This window comes from Gossypium arboreum, chromosome 10 (assembly GCF_025698485.1).
Source record: "Gossypium arboreum isolate Shixiya-1 chromosome 10, ASM2569848v2, whole genome shotgun sequence".
Taxonomy (NCBI): Eukaryota; Viridiplantae; Streptophyta; class Magnoliopsida; order Malvales; family Malvaceae; genus Gossypium; species Gossypium arboreum.
The window spans coordinates 22,981,077-22,996,038 of NC_069079.1; the positions used below are offsets into that span (position 1 = coordinate 22,981,077).

General features: G+C 31.4%; 1 protein-coding gene across 1 annotated transcript; it reads right to left on the reverse strand.

The window, feature by feature from the left end:
* Positions 1-10,662: 10,662 nt before the first annotated feature.
* On the reverse strand, positions 10,663-14,962 carry LOC108473768 (triacylglycerol lipase 2-like). The gene is made up of 9 exons (XM_017775516.2): positions 14,365-14,962; positions 14,174-14,293; positions 13,724-13,864; positions 13,531-13,641; positions 13,295-13,438; positions 13,168-13,208; positions 11,898-11,977; positions 11,600-11,695; positions 10,663-11,288 (listed from the first exon to the last, which is right to left on the reverse strand). The coding sequence occupies exons 1-9, from the start codon at positions 14,545-14,547 to the stop codon at positions 10,966-10,968; spliced, it is 1,239 nt and encodes a 412-aa protein (XP_017631005.2). The 5' UTR covers positions 14,548-14,962; the 3' UTR covers positions 10,663-10,965.

A 14,962-nucleotide genomic window follows, 5' to 3' on the forward strand; every position in this document is an offset into this window, starting at 1 on the left:
AGCTCGAAAGAGGGATAGAGAAGAACTAGATGAAGGGTTGATAGAACTTGATGTAGACGAGGGGTGTAATTTGGTTAACAACTTTGAAGAATTGGTAGAGGGAGGTGAAACAAATCTTATAAATCAAGACAGGACTTTATGGAAGAAAATGAGTATATTTTTTGACTTACCTTATTGGCGTTACAATCTACTTTGACATAACTTGGATGTCATGCACATCGAGAAGAACGTATGTGACAATATCGTTGGCACCCTTCTTAATCTCTCACGCGGTGGTAAAGATAATATATCAAGGCACGCAAGGACCTACAAGATATGGCCATCAGAAGTTATCTTCATCCAAAAATGAGAAAGGGGAAAGAGTATCTTCCGCAAGCATGTTACACTCTTGCATCAAAGGAAAGAGATATTTTTCTTTCCATTTTGAAGAACTTGAAGGTACCCGATGGTTATGCATCAAACATATCTCGATGCGCGAATTTGAAAGAGCACAAGTTGAGCAACCTTAAAAGTCATGACGGTCACATTCTTATGCAAGATTTGCTTCCTATATGCTTAAGAGGAGTTGTAGAAAAGAAGGTGCTAAGTGTTATTACAAATCTATCAGATTTCTTTAAGAGATTATGTGCAAAAAGTCTTGATCCACAAGAAGTTGATCAACTTCAAGTACAAGTCGTATTAACACTTTGTGAAATGGATAAAATATTTCCTCCAAGTTTTTTCACAATTATGACTCATTTAATTATTCATTTGCCGATAGAGGCTAAGCTTGGTGGACCTGTTCAATACAGGTGAATGTACCCGATTGAAAGGTATATGAAATATATCAATAAAATTTCACAATATTTTATTTTTATTATTTTAATATAGAATATAATAAGTATGCAAAAATAAATGTATGTGATGTAGGTATCTTATGGGATTGAAAGCTTTGGTGCAAAATAGAGCTTATCCCGAAGGTTCTATTGCTGAAGGGTACATAGTTTCAGAATGTCTTACATTTTGCTCCCGTTATTTTTCTGATGTTGAGACTATATTTTCCCGTCCTCCAAGGAATGATGGATATATTCAAAAACGGTACATTTTCTCTTCTAGAAGACGTACAATTGACACCCTAAACACAAAGATATTGGACATGCGATATCTTGCACAAGCAAACCGCTATGTTTTATTGTATAGCGATAAGTTATCACCATATCGTCAGTGAGTTTCCTGAAGAAAATCCTGTCATTCGATTCTTTTTTCTTAACCAATAGACAAATAAAGTTATCACAAAATTTGTATACATTTTGACAACATTTTTTCGCAAATTACTGAATATATTATAGGGAATTTTTGGAGTCTGAGCGAGCTATTTATGGTGCCATTCAAATTAGTAAACGCACAGAGGACAAATGGTTGGTTGAAAAGTTCCCAAGATGGCTTGCGAAACAAGTAAATTGTCACTATTAAAATAATTTAGTCAAATATCTATGTAATGAGAGAACATTGTAGAAATTTGATCATAGAATAAGAGTTAATTGATTTCATACTATATGGTTAGATTCCAAAGATGGAAGTTGAACAAGTTGATGCTGATGTAATTGCTCTTGCTTGAGGACCGCATAAGGTGGTTTCCACATATGATGGACTTATAATTAATGGTTTTAGGGTCCATACTAAAAAAATTGAGCAACATCGTAAGACTCAAAACAGTGGCATGATGGTTTTTGCTGACGGGAGAAACTATTATGGCAATTGCATTGAAATTATCGAGCTAAACTATTATGAAAGGTTTTGGGTTATTATGCTTAGATGTGATTGGGTGAATATTAAATCTCCTAGAAGTATGAAGAAGGATGCTAATGGTTTTATTATGGTGAAATTTTCTAAGCTTATCCATACAGGGAATCGTGATTTAGACGATCCGTACATACTGGCTTCTCAAGCGAAACAAGTATTTTATGTTGAGGATGGCAAGAGTGAAGGATGGCTCCATGTTATCAGAGTAACGCCAAGAGATTTGTTCAATCTAGGCGTTGAAACCCCTGTAGAAGATGATGAATATCCGCAGTGTAATAATCATATTGTAACTTAATAATTTTAGTTTTAATTTCAACAGGAATGATGTTTTGAAGTGCAAAGATTCAGTATAATTGACATTTTTAATGCAGTATAGCAGAATGAATTTCCCCTGTTTCTTCTTTTTCTATTTTTCTTTATTTATAAATTTTTAGAGTTCAATTTGCTATTTTATTCAACCTGTTAATTCTCAAAAATAGTTGACTTTTAAAGTTTCATTCTTCTTTCATCTTGGTTCTGGTTAATCTGCTTTGCTCCATCTTACTCATAGGGGTAATGTTTATAATGATTTAGCAAGTCTGCATAATTTTTTTGATTTTTCTTGACGCAATTGAATCAATCGATTCTTCATTGTATGCATGGTGGATTGGTATATATATTAACTGGGTTAGATTTTTTACAAATTCACAAGCATGTTTTTCCTCATTGTGTTACATTTTAATGGTTAATACTTGAATTGTGCTATAAGAAATATCAGGTGGTAGAAGGGAGGCACTTGAATCTGGAAGAACTCATGTGGTTAGGCCCAAAGGTAGGCACCAAGCAACCGTAATTTGGTTACATGGCCTTCGTGATAATGCTTCAAAGTATTGCTTTTTAAAATTCCTACTTTTAGTTTTTGGGAAATAAATTTAACTTTACTTTCTTAACATCAGTAATTTAACTTATTTTCTCTTAGGAAAATAAAACAATTTAATTTTCAAATTTCGCATTTCTCCTAAAGTGTCAAATACAAAAGGAAGATATAATATATATGTATATTCTATTTGGTAGGTGTATGCATGTCTAGCTCTTCCCTTCCCTGAGCAAATTTAGCTTGCCTTTGATTCTTTTTAAAACTCAAGTATAGATTTTGATAAGACTCCATTATTCCGGCCATAACCCACCTAAAAGTTTCTAACGATTAAAGCTTCAATGAGATAGAGAATGACAGTATGTATTATATAATATTATAAACTGAATTAGCAATGGATTTTGATGTGTTATTTATCTAATTTATTTATTTAATTTTGGTTCACATCCCATTGATGTGCATCAAATGTTGTTGATGTAAAGAAACGAAGAAATCAAATATCTTAAAGCCATCTTCTTCCTCAGAAGAAAGAAACATTAAAGAAATCAAATACTTCACAACTAGGGTACATAGTAAATTTTGTTATGGTATTTTGATTTTTTTAAGTATAAATTTAATTTATTTATGTGAGGTACATATTACTAATCATATTATAATTTGTTTAAGTTTGATGTGTTATTTGTTAATTTTAATTTATTTATAAAAATTAATTTTTGGTTATTATTTTGAAAATTGAATAGAATATAAATTTATGTAAATATTCAAATATTTGCTTCTCTTTTGTTGTTTTGCTGGATATTTCCTTGGGCTGTTTTTATTTTTGGGTTGTTTTTATTCAAATATGCAAATTTATTTACCCTTTTTGCTTTTTTTTTTGTTTTGTTTTAATAGAATGCAGTACAGATTCTCCATCTTTTGACAAACCCTAAAATCTAAAATAAAAAGTAAATCTTGCTCAGTTTACAGTAGGTTTCAAGTTTCCTGGGAGTAGAAAGTTTAAAATTCATATTTTCCCGGTTTTTCCTCCTCCTCAAAACTTATGATTTTCTTTTCAATGCTGTGCTGGGTGCTTCGTCGTTAACCATCACCTGTTTGTTTTCTAGGAAAATGATTGGCAAAAGGCGAACATTAAAAGGTGTATGATTCTCTTCGAGGGGCTCTTCGACAGGTTCGAACGCCTTGGGAAGTGTTGCTACCGATAGTCAAAGCATGGGAGATGAAACTCCAACTCAATCAGTAGAGGGAGTACCTGCAACTCTGGATGGTACATCCATTGGCTTCTGTTTGTTTTCTAGTTTTCATTTTGTTCACAATATACAGAGAAACAGGTAAATTTCGGCTTTAACTTTGTGCTTGGTTTTTTGCCCCAATGATCTTTCTATTTGTTTTTTTGTTTTCTAGTTTACTTGCAATTACTGTTTTTATTCAAATATCTAATGAAATTTGAGCTTTACTAATTTTATTTGATTATGATATATATTTTCCCTAGGTATAACAAAAGTGCAAAACTGTTATAAATTTTGAAAATTTCAATATTTAAACTAAAAGTGTTTTTGTTTTTCTTCATTTATCTTCCTAGAAAGTGCAAAATTTTAAAACATAATAATTTAAGTCGGTAATTTTACTTATTAAAGTGTTTTTAAAGCATTTGCTATTTAGAATAAGATAATATTACAAATATTTGATACTTTGATGTCTATGCATTAGTTAATATTTGATGTATGAATTATATATAAAGCAGAGTGAGTTCAATTTTTGCATGTTCTAATCCGTTCAATACTTTATCCTTGTATTTTGAACCGATTCACTCTCAAGTTTTATTGCTTTAAAGTAATCTGTTGAAATGGATTTATTTTATACACAAAGAAAGGATAGAAGTAAATAAAATGTAGTTGATCTTGCAAACATACATATGCGTATATAATTTTCCAGTTTGCAATTAAAACTATATGTTTGATCTTACAATTGAATGTTTTGCTCTGTGCTTCACGTTCGACCAGTTAGTGTTGCATTTTTAACTTCCAAAAACTCCATTTCATCTTTTCTCTAATTGAAATGTAAATGATAATACTGTAAAAGTAATTCCATTGCATTAAAATAAAAAATGCGACTTATAGTGTCGAAGAATTTTACATTCTCGAATATAGAGTTAGAAACCTTATAGTCTAATGCTAACATTTTTATTTGTTAGTTTGGCCTCATCGTAATATCAGCTACATGAGTAATTTTGTATCTTAAAATACTACATTGGTGGTGGAATTAATGAAATTTCTTTGAACTAAAATAATAGAGGAATGGTGAATGGTGAGAGCATAAGTATAAGATATAATTTACAAGCAGTGGTAAAATAAGAAAAGAAAAGGTATAGCTGTTTCAATGTAGATAAAGAGAATAATAAATAAAGAAAAGGTATAGCTGTTTAAATGGTGAGAGCATAATTATAACATGAACGTATTATGTGTTTTTTATGATAAATAAAATCTTTTATTATGCTTTTATATAATTAAGAGTGGTTTTTTTTCTTTTTTTACATATACACAATTTGCTCCCGTATTGTATTTATTTTTTCACATTGATACATAATTTTTTTCAATTTTCATATCTAAAATATAATTGTTACTTTTGACAGAGACTACTAAGGGTACTAAGAGAAAGCGAGGGCCTACAAACATGGAATGATATATGGAATCTTCAACTTGGAACTCGTATAGTAGTAGATGCCAACCAATATGGCCAGCCTATTGGGAAGGAAGCGTCCAAATTGGCTGAATTTCTCGGTACAATTGCAAGGACTGGTTCTATATGTCCTTTAAATACAAAACATTGGAAACATCTTCCTAAATATGTGTTGGAAAACATATTGGCAATCGTTCATGTATGTAGTACATAACCATTTTCTAATTTAATGTATTGCAATAATTTTGCATTATTTGAAATTATATGTAATGAGTACTTGTTACATTATTTTGTTATACGTGTAGGAAAAGTTTGATCTCCAAGGTAAGGTGGAGGACTCAGACATCCTCTCACATGTTGGAAAACTTTGGAAGGAGTTTAAATCGACTTTGAAAACTAGATACTAAAAAAAGATGGTCCAAGAAGGTCGACCGATTCAAGAAATATACGAAAACAATTCTCCTGGTGTGCATGATGATCAATGGAAGTGGCTAGTAGAGCGATGGGGAACACCACAAGCTGCGGTATGCACTTTTATTAGATTAAATGTCCCATTTTTCCCACTTCCACTTACGATATGATCAAAGTAGTGCATAAATGCATGATTTGTTGAATGAGGCATAATAAACTTAGTTTTCCTATTACTCTCATATTTTTTCTTATTAATTTAAACAATAGGCACAATCAGAAAAGGTGAAAAAATCCCGAACAAAGGTGCATTATGCACATACTGCTGGTCGTACAGGATATGCAACCCTCAATACACAGTTTGTAAGTATTACATATTAATAAATATGTAACTTATATTAATTATTCTGTGCTCGTTGGTGAATAATGTTAACAACTATTGTTTTGTTGTATAATAGGCTAAGAATGAAGGTCGTGAACCCTCGCATTTAGAGCAATTTAGATTTCAACATTTGCGCAAAGATGGGAGTGACAAATTGAGCAGTGAGGCAGCACAACAAGTTTATGTAAGAAATAAATGGGTATTATTTATTTATTTATATTTATTTTGACATCAAATTTATTTTTTTTTCAAAATAGATTTTTTTTAATTAAAGATAACTGTAGGATGAAGCATGCAAGATGGTTAAAGACTCTATGCCAACACCTGAGAGTTCTTTCACACCTCAAGATAATACTGAATTAGAAAACGAGGTCTATACACAAGTGTTTGGCCCTGAAAAAGATGGAAAAATGTTGGGATATAGACGTGGGATGACCAAATCCAGGTTGTTTGGCTATGGGTCAGTTACCCGAGGAAGCCAATCTACATCGTCCATCAGTACAATGATTGAAGAGATGAGCGCTAAACATGTCTAGCAAATACAAATAATTCAAGTCGAACAAGCAGTTCGAGAGAAAACTCTACTCGAGGAAGCAGAATCTTGATTTCGTATGGAGGCTGCAGAGCGAGAAGCTCATTTGATAGCTGAGGCAGAAGAAGGATTTATGAAATTAACTGAAATTCGAGAGGCAAAGTTCATGGAAATGTTGGATGCTCATGACAAAAAGTATAAGGCTCTTATCGATGAGTGCATGGCAAAGGGAATGTCAAGTAAGTACAAGGTTTTTCATAATAAGCATAGTAATTAAGGTGACTATTTTATAACTAGATTGCCAATAAGTTTGTTAATGGTTTAATAGACATTGATTGCTGTAATTGAATGCTATGTTCTTATTTGATGTCTTCATTGCTTGCTCAACTAATAATTAGTAGATGTACTGATGAAAACTCTTTATTTAGCTTCAATTTATGGTTCTTTGGTTAATATTAAAATATTATTCTCATATATTTATCTAACTTGTATAAATAGAAAATGTACATTGCTATTTTTTCAATTGAATTTCAAAGTAGCGGAGTTGATGATAAAGCCTTCAGTTCGGAGATGATGAATGAGGCTTATTGCATATTATGTATTATATATATATGTTATAGTGGTTGATGAATCCAATTGTCTCATAATTTTTTGGTGTCATCGGAATCAAGTTGACAACATGTTGCAGCCTATTGACTGCTTTTATTAGGATTTTGTATAATTTTTTTATGTATGTTCGCAACATGTTGACAACTTCTATTAGAATTTTGTATATAAATTACTAACTGCATTATTCAATGATAATTTTGTATTTATATGATCATTTTATGTTAATTAATTGTTCAATTAATATTGACTCAAACTTTTCCACACCCAATACATACAAATTTGCTCATATTTCACCAAAATAGGCTCTTAAAAATCGAGGAAAACGTCGTAAAAAATAATCATACATGAGGCAAAGATCTATTCCAACATTTTCAAGTTGCATTGGAAAAGGTCTATCCCAACCTTTTTAGGGTTGCTGTAAACAAGTCTATTTCAACATTTTTAACGTTATCTTAGACAGGTCAATCTCAACCTTTGCTAAAAGTCGCCTTAGATAAGATATATACCAACGTTTTTAAGGTTACTTTAGAAGAATCTATCGCAACCTTTTTAACGTTGCTTTAAACAAGTCTATCCCAACCTTTTTTTAAGGTTGCCTTAGACAATGTCTATTCTAACATTTTTAAAAGGTTGCCTTAAACATGCCTATCCCAACCTTTCCTAAAGGTTGCCTTAGACAAGATCTATCTCAACTTTTTTAAAAAGTTGCTTTAGATAAGGTTTATACCAATTTTTTTTAAGGATTGCTTTAGACAAGGCATATCCCAACCTTTTTAAGGTTGCCTTAAATAAGTCAATCCCAACCTTTTAAAGGTTGCCATAGACGGATCTATCCCAACTATTCTTAAAAGTTACCTTAGACAAGAACTATACCATCCTTTTTATAGTTGCCTTATACAGGTTTATAACAACGTTTTTCAAAGGTTGGACTTGACTAGGTCTATACCAACCCATTTTAAAGGTCGGCATTGACTAAGACTTTCGCAACTTTTCAATAAGCGTCGGCTTATGTTGACTTATACCGACGCTTTTTCAAAAGTGTTGCGAAGCCTATACCAACTGCACTATATACAACCTTTTTGGAAGCGTCGGGAGAAGCGTCGCGAAGCCTATGCCAACCTTTTTTATGTCGTCTTAGGTAAAAAAAGTGTCGTATTAGGGCATTTTTTACATAGTGTATTGTTATCATGTTTAATACCATATGCATTATTATTACTTTATACTATATTATCGCATGAATATTGTTAATGTTTTATATATTATTTGTTTCGTATATTCTTAACTTTTCATTATTTGTCTGTCCCGAATTTAGCATAGTATTTCATACCATAGTGCAACATCAATTTTAGTTTTCTTTTACTTTTATTTGTTCTATCTAGAAATATTTTTGTTCATGTCTTTAAATTAATTTCAATAAATAAGGCAACGTGCCGACTTAACATTAAGTCGTTGATTTCATCGCTATGTTGGGTGGATTTCGTCAGCTCATGTTAAAAAAGGAACGCCCTTCTCAAAAGAAATTGAAATTTTAAAAATTCTCGTGTGTTGATCGGATCACGATTAAAATTTAAACTGAACTCGTATTTTAGAAAATTAAGACAATACATGTTTAATAAAGATACCAATTTTGGGCGTCGCGAGGTTGCTAATACCTTCCTCGTGCGTAACTGACTCCCGAACCCTATTTTCTCTGGATTTTCGCGTAGACCCAAATTCGGCCTTCATTTTTGTTCAAGAATAAGTTTTCTTCACTAAAAAAAATGATTTATTAGGTGTCCGATCACACCTAGAAAAAAGATCGGTGGCGACTCATTTTCTCTTTAAAACCGAAATTCCATTTTCAAAATTTCAAATAATCGCCTCAATTAGTGACCCAAAGCAAAAATTGTTACGTCGCTACATAAGAGATTCATCGATACCAAGAGACTGAATGATAGATAGAATAAGTAGTGCTAGTACTTCAAAACGTGTAAGTACTATAGAATATATGTCATCAGAAGATAGATTATATTTTAAAAATAATGCTATAACAAATACAAATGATAATTTAGTTTGACCCTCAAATACTCAAATAGAGGAAGATGAAGATAATATTAGTATTAGGAATGAAAACAGTTCATATACCTGTCTTTCCAACTGAACCTAATAGTAATTCTAGAAACACTAGAATGGAAGAAATTCAAACTTCAACAATTATTCAACAAATGAAAATTGAAAATAGAGATGTTATTATATTTTCAAATTTCCAACCCGAAAATATTATACATATATTGATTATATAATTATAATAATTTTTTTAGAATACTACTTTATATTAATGTTGTAGCAATATTTTTAAATTTTATTTGTCGACTAGACTAAAGGAAACAAAAATTCTTCACTATATTTTATTGAAATTTTCAACTAAAATTATTTGCATGCATTTAATTTTTTGTTTTAAATATTATTTTATACTTTAAATTTAAGTATATTTTTAAGTTGTTTATATCTCTTAAACATTATATATTAATATTTTTAATTAATACATTCTTATTTAAATAATAATAATTTTATAAAATACAATATTAACTCGCGCATCACACGGGTAGAAAACTAGTTAAATAATAAGAAAAGAACTAAAACTAGTTAATATTTATCTAAAATAGTTATCAATATAATTAGGATAAACTATTAAAATAGTCAATTTTATTTGTTATTTTTGTTTGTTTCTAGTTACAATTTAGTCACTTATGTTTGAAATGTTACGTTTTAGTCACTTACGTTATTGTGTTGTAACATTCTAGTTATTTAGCCGTTAATTACCGTTAATGATGTAATAGTAAGTTGACCTGATATGTTATATCGTCATTTCAAACGAAAATTTTAGGTTAAATTCTAAAATTTGTCCCTATATTTTTTTTTGAGCAATTTAATTTTTTTCTTTTATATTCTTTTAACTTTTTTTTTCATTTTCTTCTGCTTCTCCCAATTCAAAAAAAAAAGTATAAGGACTAGTTTTAACAAATAGAAAACATAAAAAAATTATGTTAAAAGAAACGGGGAAGGGAAAAAAACAGAGGGAGAAATAGAAGATAATGAAAAATAAGAAAAAATAAAAAAATTAAATTGTTTAAAATAAAAAAAATATGGGGACCAATTGTATGACTTAACCTAAAATTCTTATTTAAAATAATGATTTAACGTGCAATGTCAACTTACAATTACACCGTTAACGGTAATTAACGACTCAGTGACTAAAATGTTACAACGCGATAACGTAAGTAACTAAAACGCAATATTTCAAACATAAGTGACTAAAATGTAATCTGAAATAAACAAAAGTGACTATTTTAATAATTTACTCATATAACTATTTGGATTATTTAATAATTTATAAAATTATAGAAATTAAATAATATGAAATTAAAATAGAAGAATTAAATAAAAAAATTAAAATCATAATTTAATTTTTGACCGATGTCTGTTTAGTACAGTGACAAGCAGTTAAATACGTTTGAATAAAGTTTCGAGTTTGAGTATTGTTAAATGTAGCCAATGTCCAGGTTTGTCCATAATGGGGTCCAATATGACAACCAATTCACGGAATGGCTAGAAAAGAGAGGGAGAAAAACGTGAAATAGTGTAGACAGATTGATACATAGAAACTGCTTGGTTTTATTACCAAACAGATAATTGAAGCAGCTGGTTCAGAAAATCCGATCAGATTAGATTGTGCAAAACGTATCATTGTTGATTTTTGAAGAACCGAAGGACTTGATTGTATACAATATCCTTGGCGTTGGTTCCCATGATGAAATCGGCATGGGCGTAATCTTTGATGAACTGAACCATGAGCTTGTCCTCATCATGGAACTTGAGGCTGTCCAGCAATAGTAGAACATCTTTAACATCTGAAAGAGCGTCTTGGCCGCCGTAGCTGATGAAGATGGGAAGGTTTCGTGGGATTGCGGAGATGTTGTAAACTGGTGGCTTGGCTTCTCCGTAGTGCATCCGGTTATAGTCCGGTCTGCCGTAGTTGTATTTCGCTATAACTCCGTCTCGGACAGCTGTAATTTTCATCACCTACTCTTTAGTCATTTACAAGTCTCGTTTATGACAATTCTGAAAGGCTAGAACACATATCTAACATCATCATATAGATGATGGAAAAACCGGGTTCCAGGACATTACGTATCGGGATTTGATCGTTACCCTAGCGTACGCTTATTAAGCTCTTTAGTAAGAGTCTGAAACTATAAGTACATGAGGACGACAGCAAATCCCGAAGAAAATGTTATTACGTTCTAGAACCCGATTTTTACGTGTGCAAACAACATGGAGGAAATGCTACAAGGAGAGTTGGGTTTCATAGACTTACTCTGTGCCAAGTGAACCATGTTTTTGGTTGCTGTGGATTGAGGCTCATTCTTTATGAAAAGATCAACGGTTGAAAAATTGAGACAGCAATTTTTTCCTCGAATTTACAATAACAAAATGAATTCAGCATTTTTTCTCACAACTAATTCTATTCCTATGCATTGATTTGATTGTATTCAAATAATGAATCTCATAATCTACAAATATATTAGTTACATCCGAGTTCCAGTAACATAGGAAAGCTGTGTATGGTGTATTGCAAGCATTAAGATTGAAGAAGTTGAGCATGGATTTAGTACCAGTAATAGCAGTTAATAGGTCATAGCAGTCAACTCCAGGGTAATTGCATAAACGCTTGAGAAAAGCTGATGCCTTCTGTCTGTCAAGAGCAGAGAAAAACAGGATCTAAGCTCTTGATTCACATGAAATCGTTTTCGGTTGGCTTGTGTTTGTGAACATATCCGATGCTATTGCAGCCGTAATCTTATGTTCCCACCGTAATTTTAAATGGTTAAACATAGTTAAAATTAAGAGTAAGTATTCGATCGAGTCGAGTAAAATTTTTTGACTTACTCGAGTTAACGACTTCTATTTTAGCAATTAAATTCAATTTGAAATTTTTTTGAATCGAGTCAAATCAAGTAAAAGAATTTCAAATTGAGTCGAGTTAATAAATCCTATTATTTATACTCAATGTTGTGTTTATATGGACTGATTATTTAACTAGTAGATAAAGTATAAGCTTTTAAGTTAATTTTGAGTAAAGGAAAAAAAAAGAAAGTAGGAGGATTCGGGAAAGAAAGTAAGACTAATGGATAAACATTTATGAAAACGACGGTAATTTTGATTTTTAACTTAATAATTTTGACTTTTAATTTTAGAAAATATTTATTAAAATGATGTAGTTTTTCTTTTCTTATTCAAATTTCCAGATAACTTGAATTAAGAGTGAGTTTTCGAGTTAAATTAAAAATATTAAACATGTTAAATTAAAATCTTGTTACAATGTAACTATTTCTATGTTAGAACATATAAATTTGAAGCTAAATATATTTGAAAACTTTTTAAAACAAAATAATAAAAAATAAAATATTTTAATATGATAGAGTTGAATCATTAATTAACTTATTTATATTCCAAAATTATTATTTTATAAAATTTTTAAAATTTAACTTTTTATATAAACTTTAGATTTTTAAAAATTTACAATTTTTTATAAAGTCCAAATTTTTAGAATTTTTATAAATATTTTGAACTTTAAAATTATTTTCAATTTTGAAAATTATTTTTATTTTTTAATTTTTGTTAAGAGAGACTAATTTGTTAATTTTAAAATTGATAGGGACAAAAGTATATTTACACTAATTTGTTATTTGAATTATTCAAGTTATTCAATGCTAAAATTCAGATTGAAATTCAAAATTTCTTATTGAGTTGACTCGAATAATTTGAATAACTTAATTCGATTAACTCGAAATTCAATTTTTTTTTATTTTTTCAAATCGAATTGAGTTTTACTTGGGTTTATTCTATAAGAAAAACAACAGGTTTTGAGCTATTGATTCTCACCCTTTTGGATTGAATTCGGCTACTCCGAACCAAGTAGTGATCTGCTTGCCAAAACCAATGAAATGTTTAAAACATTAGTATAGTGTTGTTAAAAGTTGAATGAAGAGAGTATTCCTTACTTACGGACCTCACCAACAAGGGCTTTAGCAGCAACCATGCCAAGTGCAGTATTCATGTGGCTCAAGTATGCAATCGGGCTTAGAAACGCTGCGGATTTCAGCGTGTCTGCCTGATGCCCCTCTGAGAATGATGCCAGACCTATAAGAGTTCCCTGTCAATCACAATGTCCCCATTATATTCGTATTGTTGCTCATGTTGAATGATGTATTTTGAAGACAAATAACAAAGAGTGGGACATCTCACCAGGGAATGACCAATGTAATGAATCTTCTGCTGCGTCTGGTTGAAGACAAAATCAAAAACAGCTGGTAGATCGAAACTCACCAGTTCATCCCACGACCAATTCCAGAACTCCTGCCACTTTCAACAATCAGTTTTAAGTTTTTTCTGACATTTTTATTACAGATGAAAAAAACAGGAAAGGAAAGAAGAAAACCGCCTGGGCGGAATCAAGGGAAACATGTTTCCTGCAGAATCTGGTGCCTCTGGTGTTGGCAATCCAGACATCGAATCCATTATCGGCCAAAATCATTGGTAGATTTTGTTGTGGTGAATTCAGGAGCCATGTCATTCCATCCTGACAAACCAACCCAAATAACACAATAATCATGCATCTAAACGTGGCCTGTTTCATGCCATAATCAGTTTCGGTGCGTAAATCAAGCCTAATCTTTTCTTTAAATTTTAAAAAAGTTATCCTTGAATGGGGTGAATTAAAGTGTCGTCTTGGGTCGACAAATTGAGTGCACGGCACATGTTCTTCTTTATTTGAGCCTTTTAACTTTTTAATTTACTCATCCATTTTTCCCTTCCCACCCAAAGACTACCTTTGTTTTAATATTAAACTATCAATTCAAGATACTCGAATATTGGGTGGAGGACTCACCACAAGGACACCATGTTGTATGAGTATAGGCTGCTTCTTGATTCCAGCATTACTGTTCCCTTCAAAACGTCGCTCTGGAATTCTTTGCATGCTAAGGATATATCCATCTTTTGTTTTCACCTGCAAAAACAGTTAATTAATTAATCTAAAAGTAACACCAACAGAAAACTTTGTATCAATGTTGTTCATACTTCATGTTCTTGGCATTTGTAACCATGGATAGTCACCGAGGTGGCGCATATCCCATTGACTGCTGCTGAACCATCATTGCTGAGGAACGAACCACGGGTCGAGCCATATGCTTCATGAGGCTGGACCACCAAGGCCAGTAATAAGCTCAAGGAGGCCAAACTTAAGAGCTCACTAGGAGCCATAACTTGCTAGTTTTTTTTTGTTTTTTTTTTTGGGTATTTCTTTGAGGGTAAAATCAATGGCTATACAATTATATATAAAGACAAAGGAAGAAGATAAAGAAGCAGAAGGAGTGGGAAAAAGGTTACTGGTTTTCTTTTATGTATATAATTCCTTGCACTTAGAACTGTCAACTAAGATTTCCAGGCTTAAAATATGGGGGCTTTTTACAATATTTCCTGTGAGAAGGGAAGCGAAAGTGGGACCAGAGATGAAGCTTTTCTTTTAAAAAGAAAATTTATCATTTAGATTTATAAGTGAATTATTCATTTTGTGAAACTGAGCTGAATCGGTGAATTATTACATTCGGTAGCCGTTCCATGCATCTATCAAAGAAACCATCTCCCTCTCCCCTCTCTTTCGCTCTTTCTTACACAC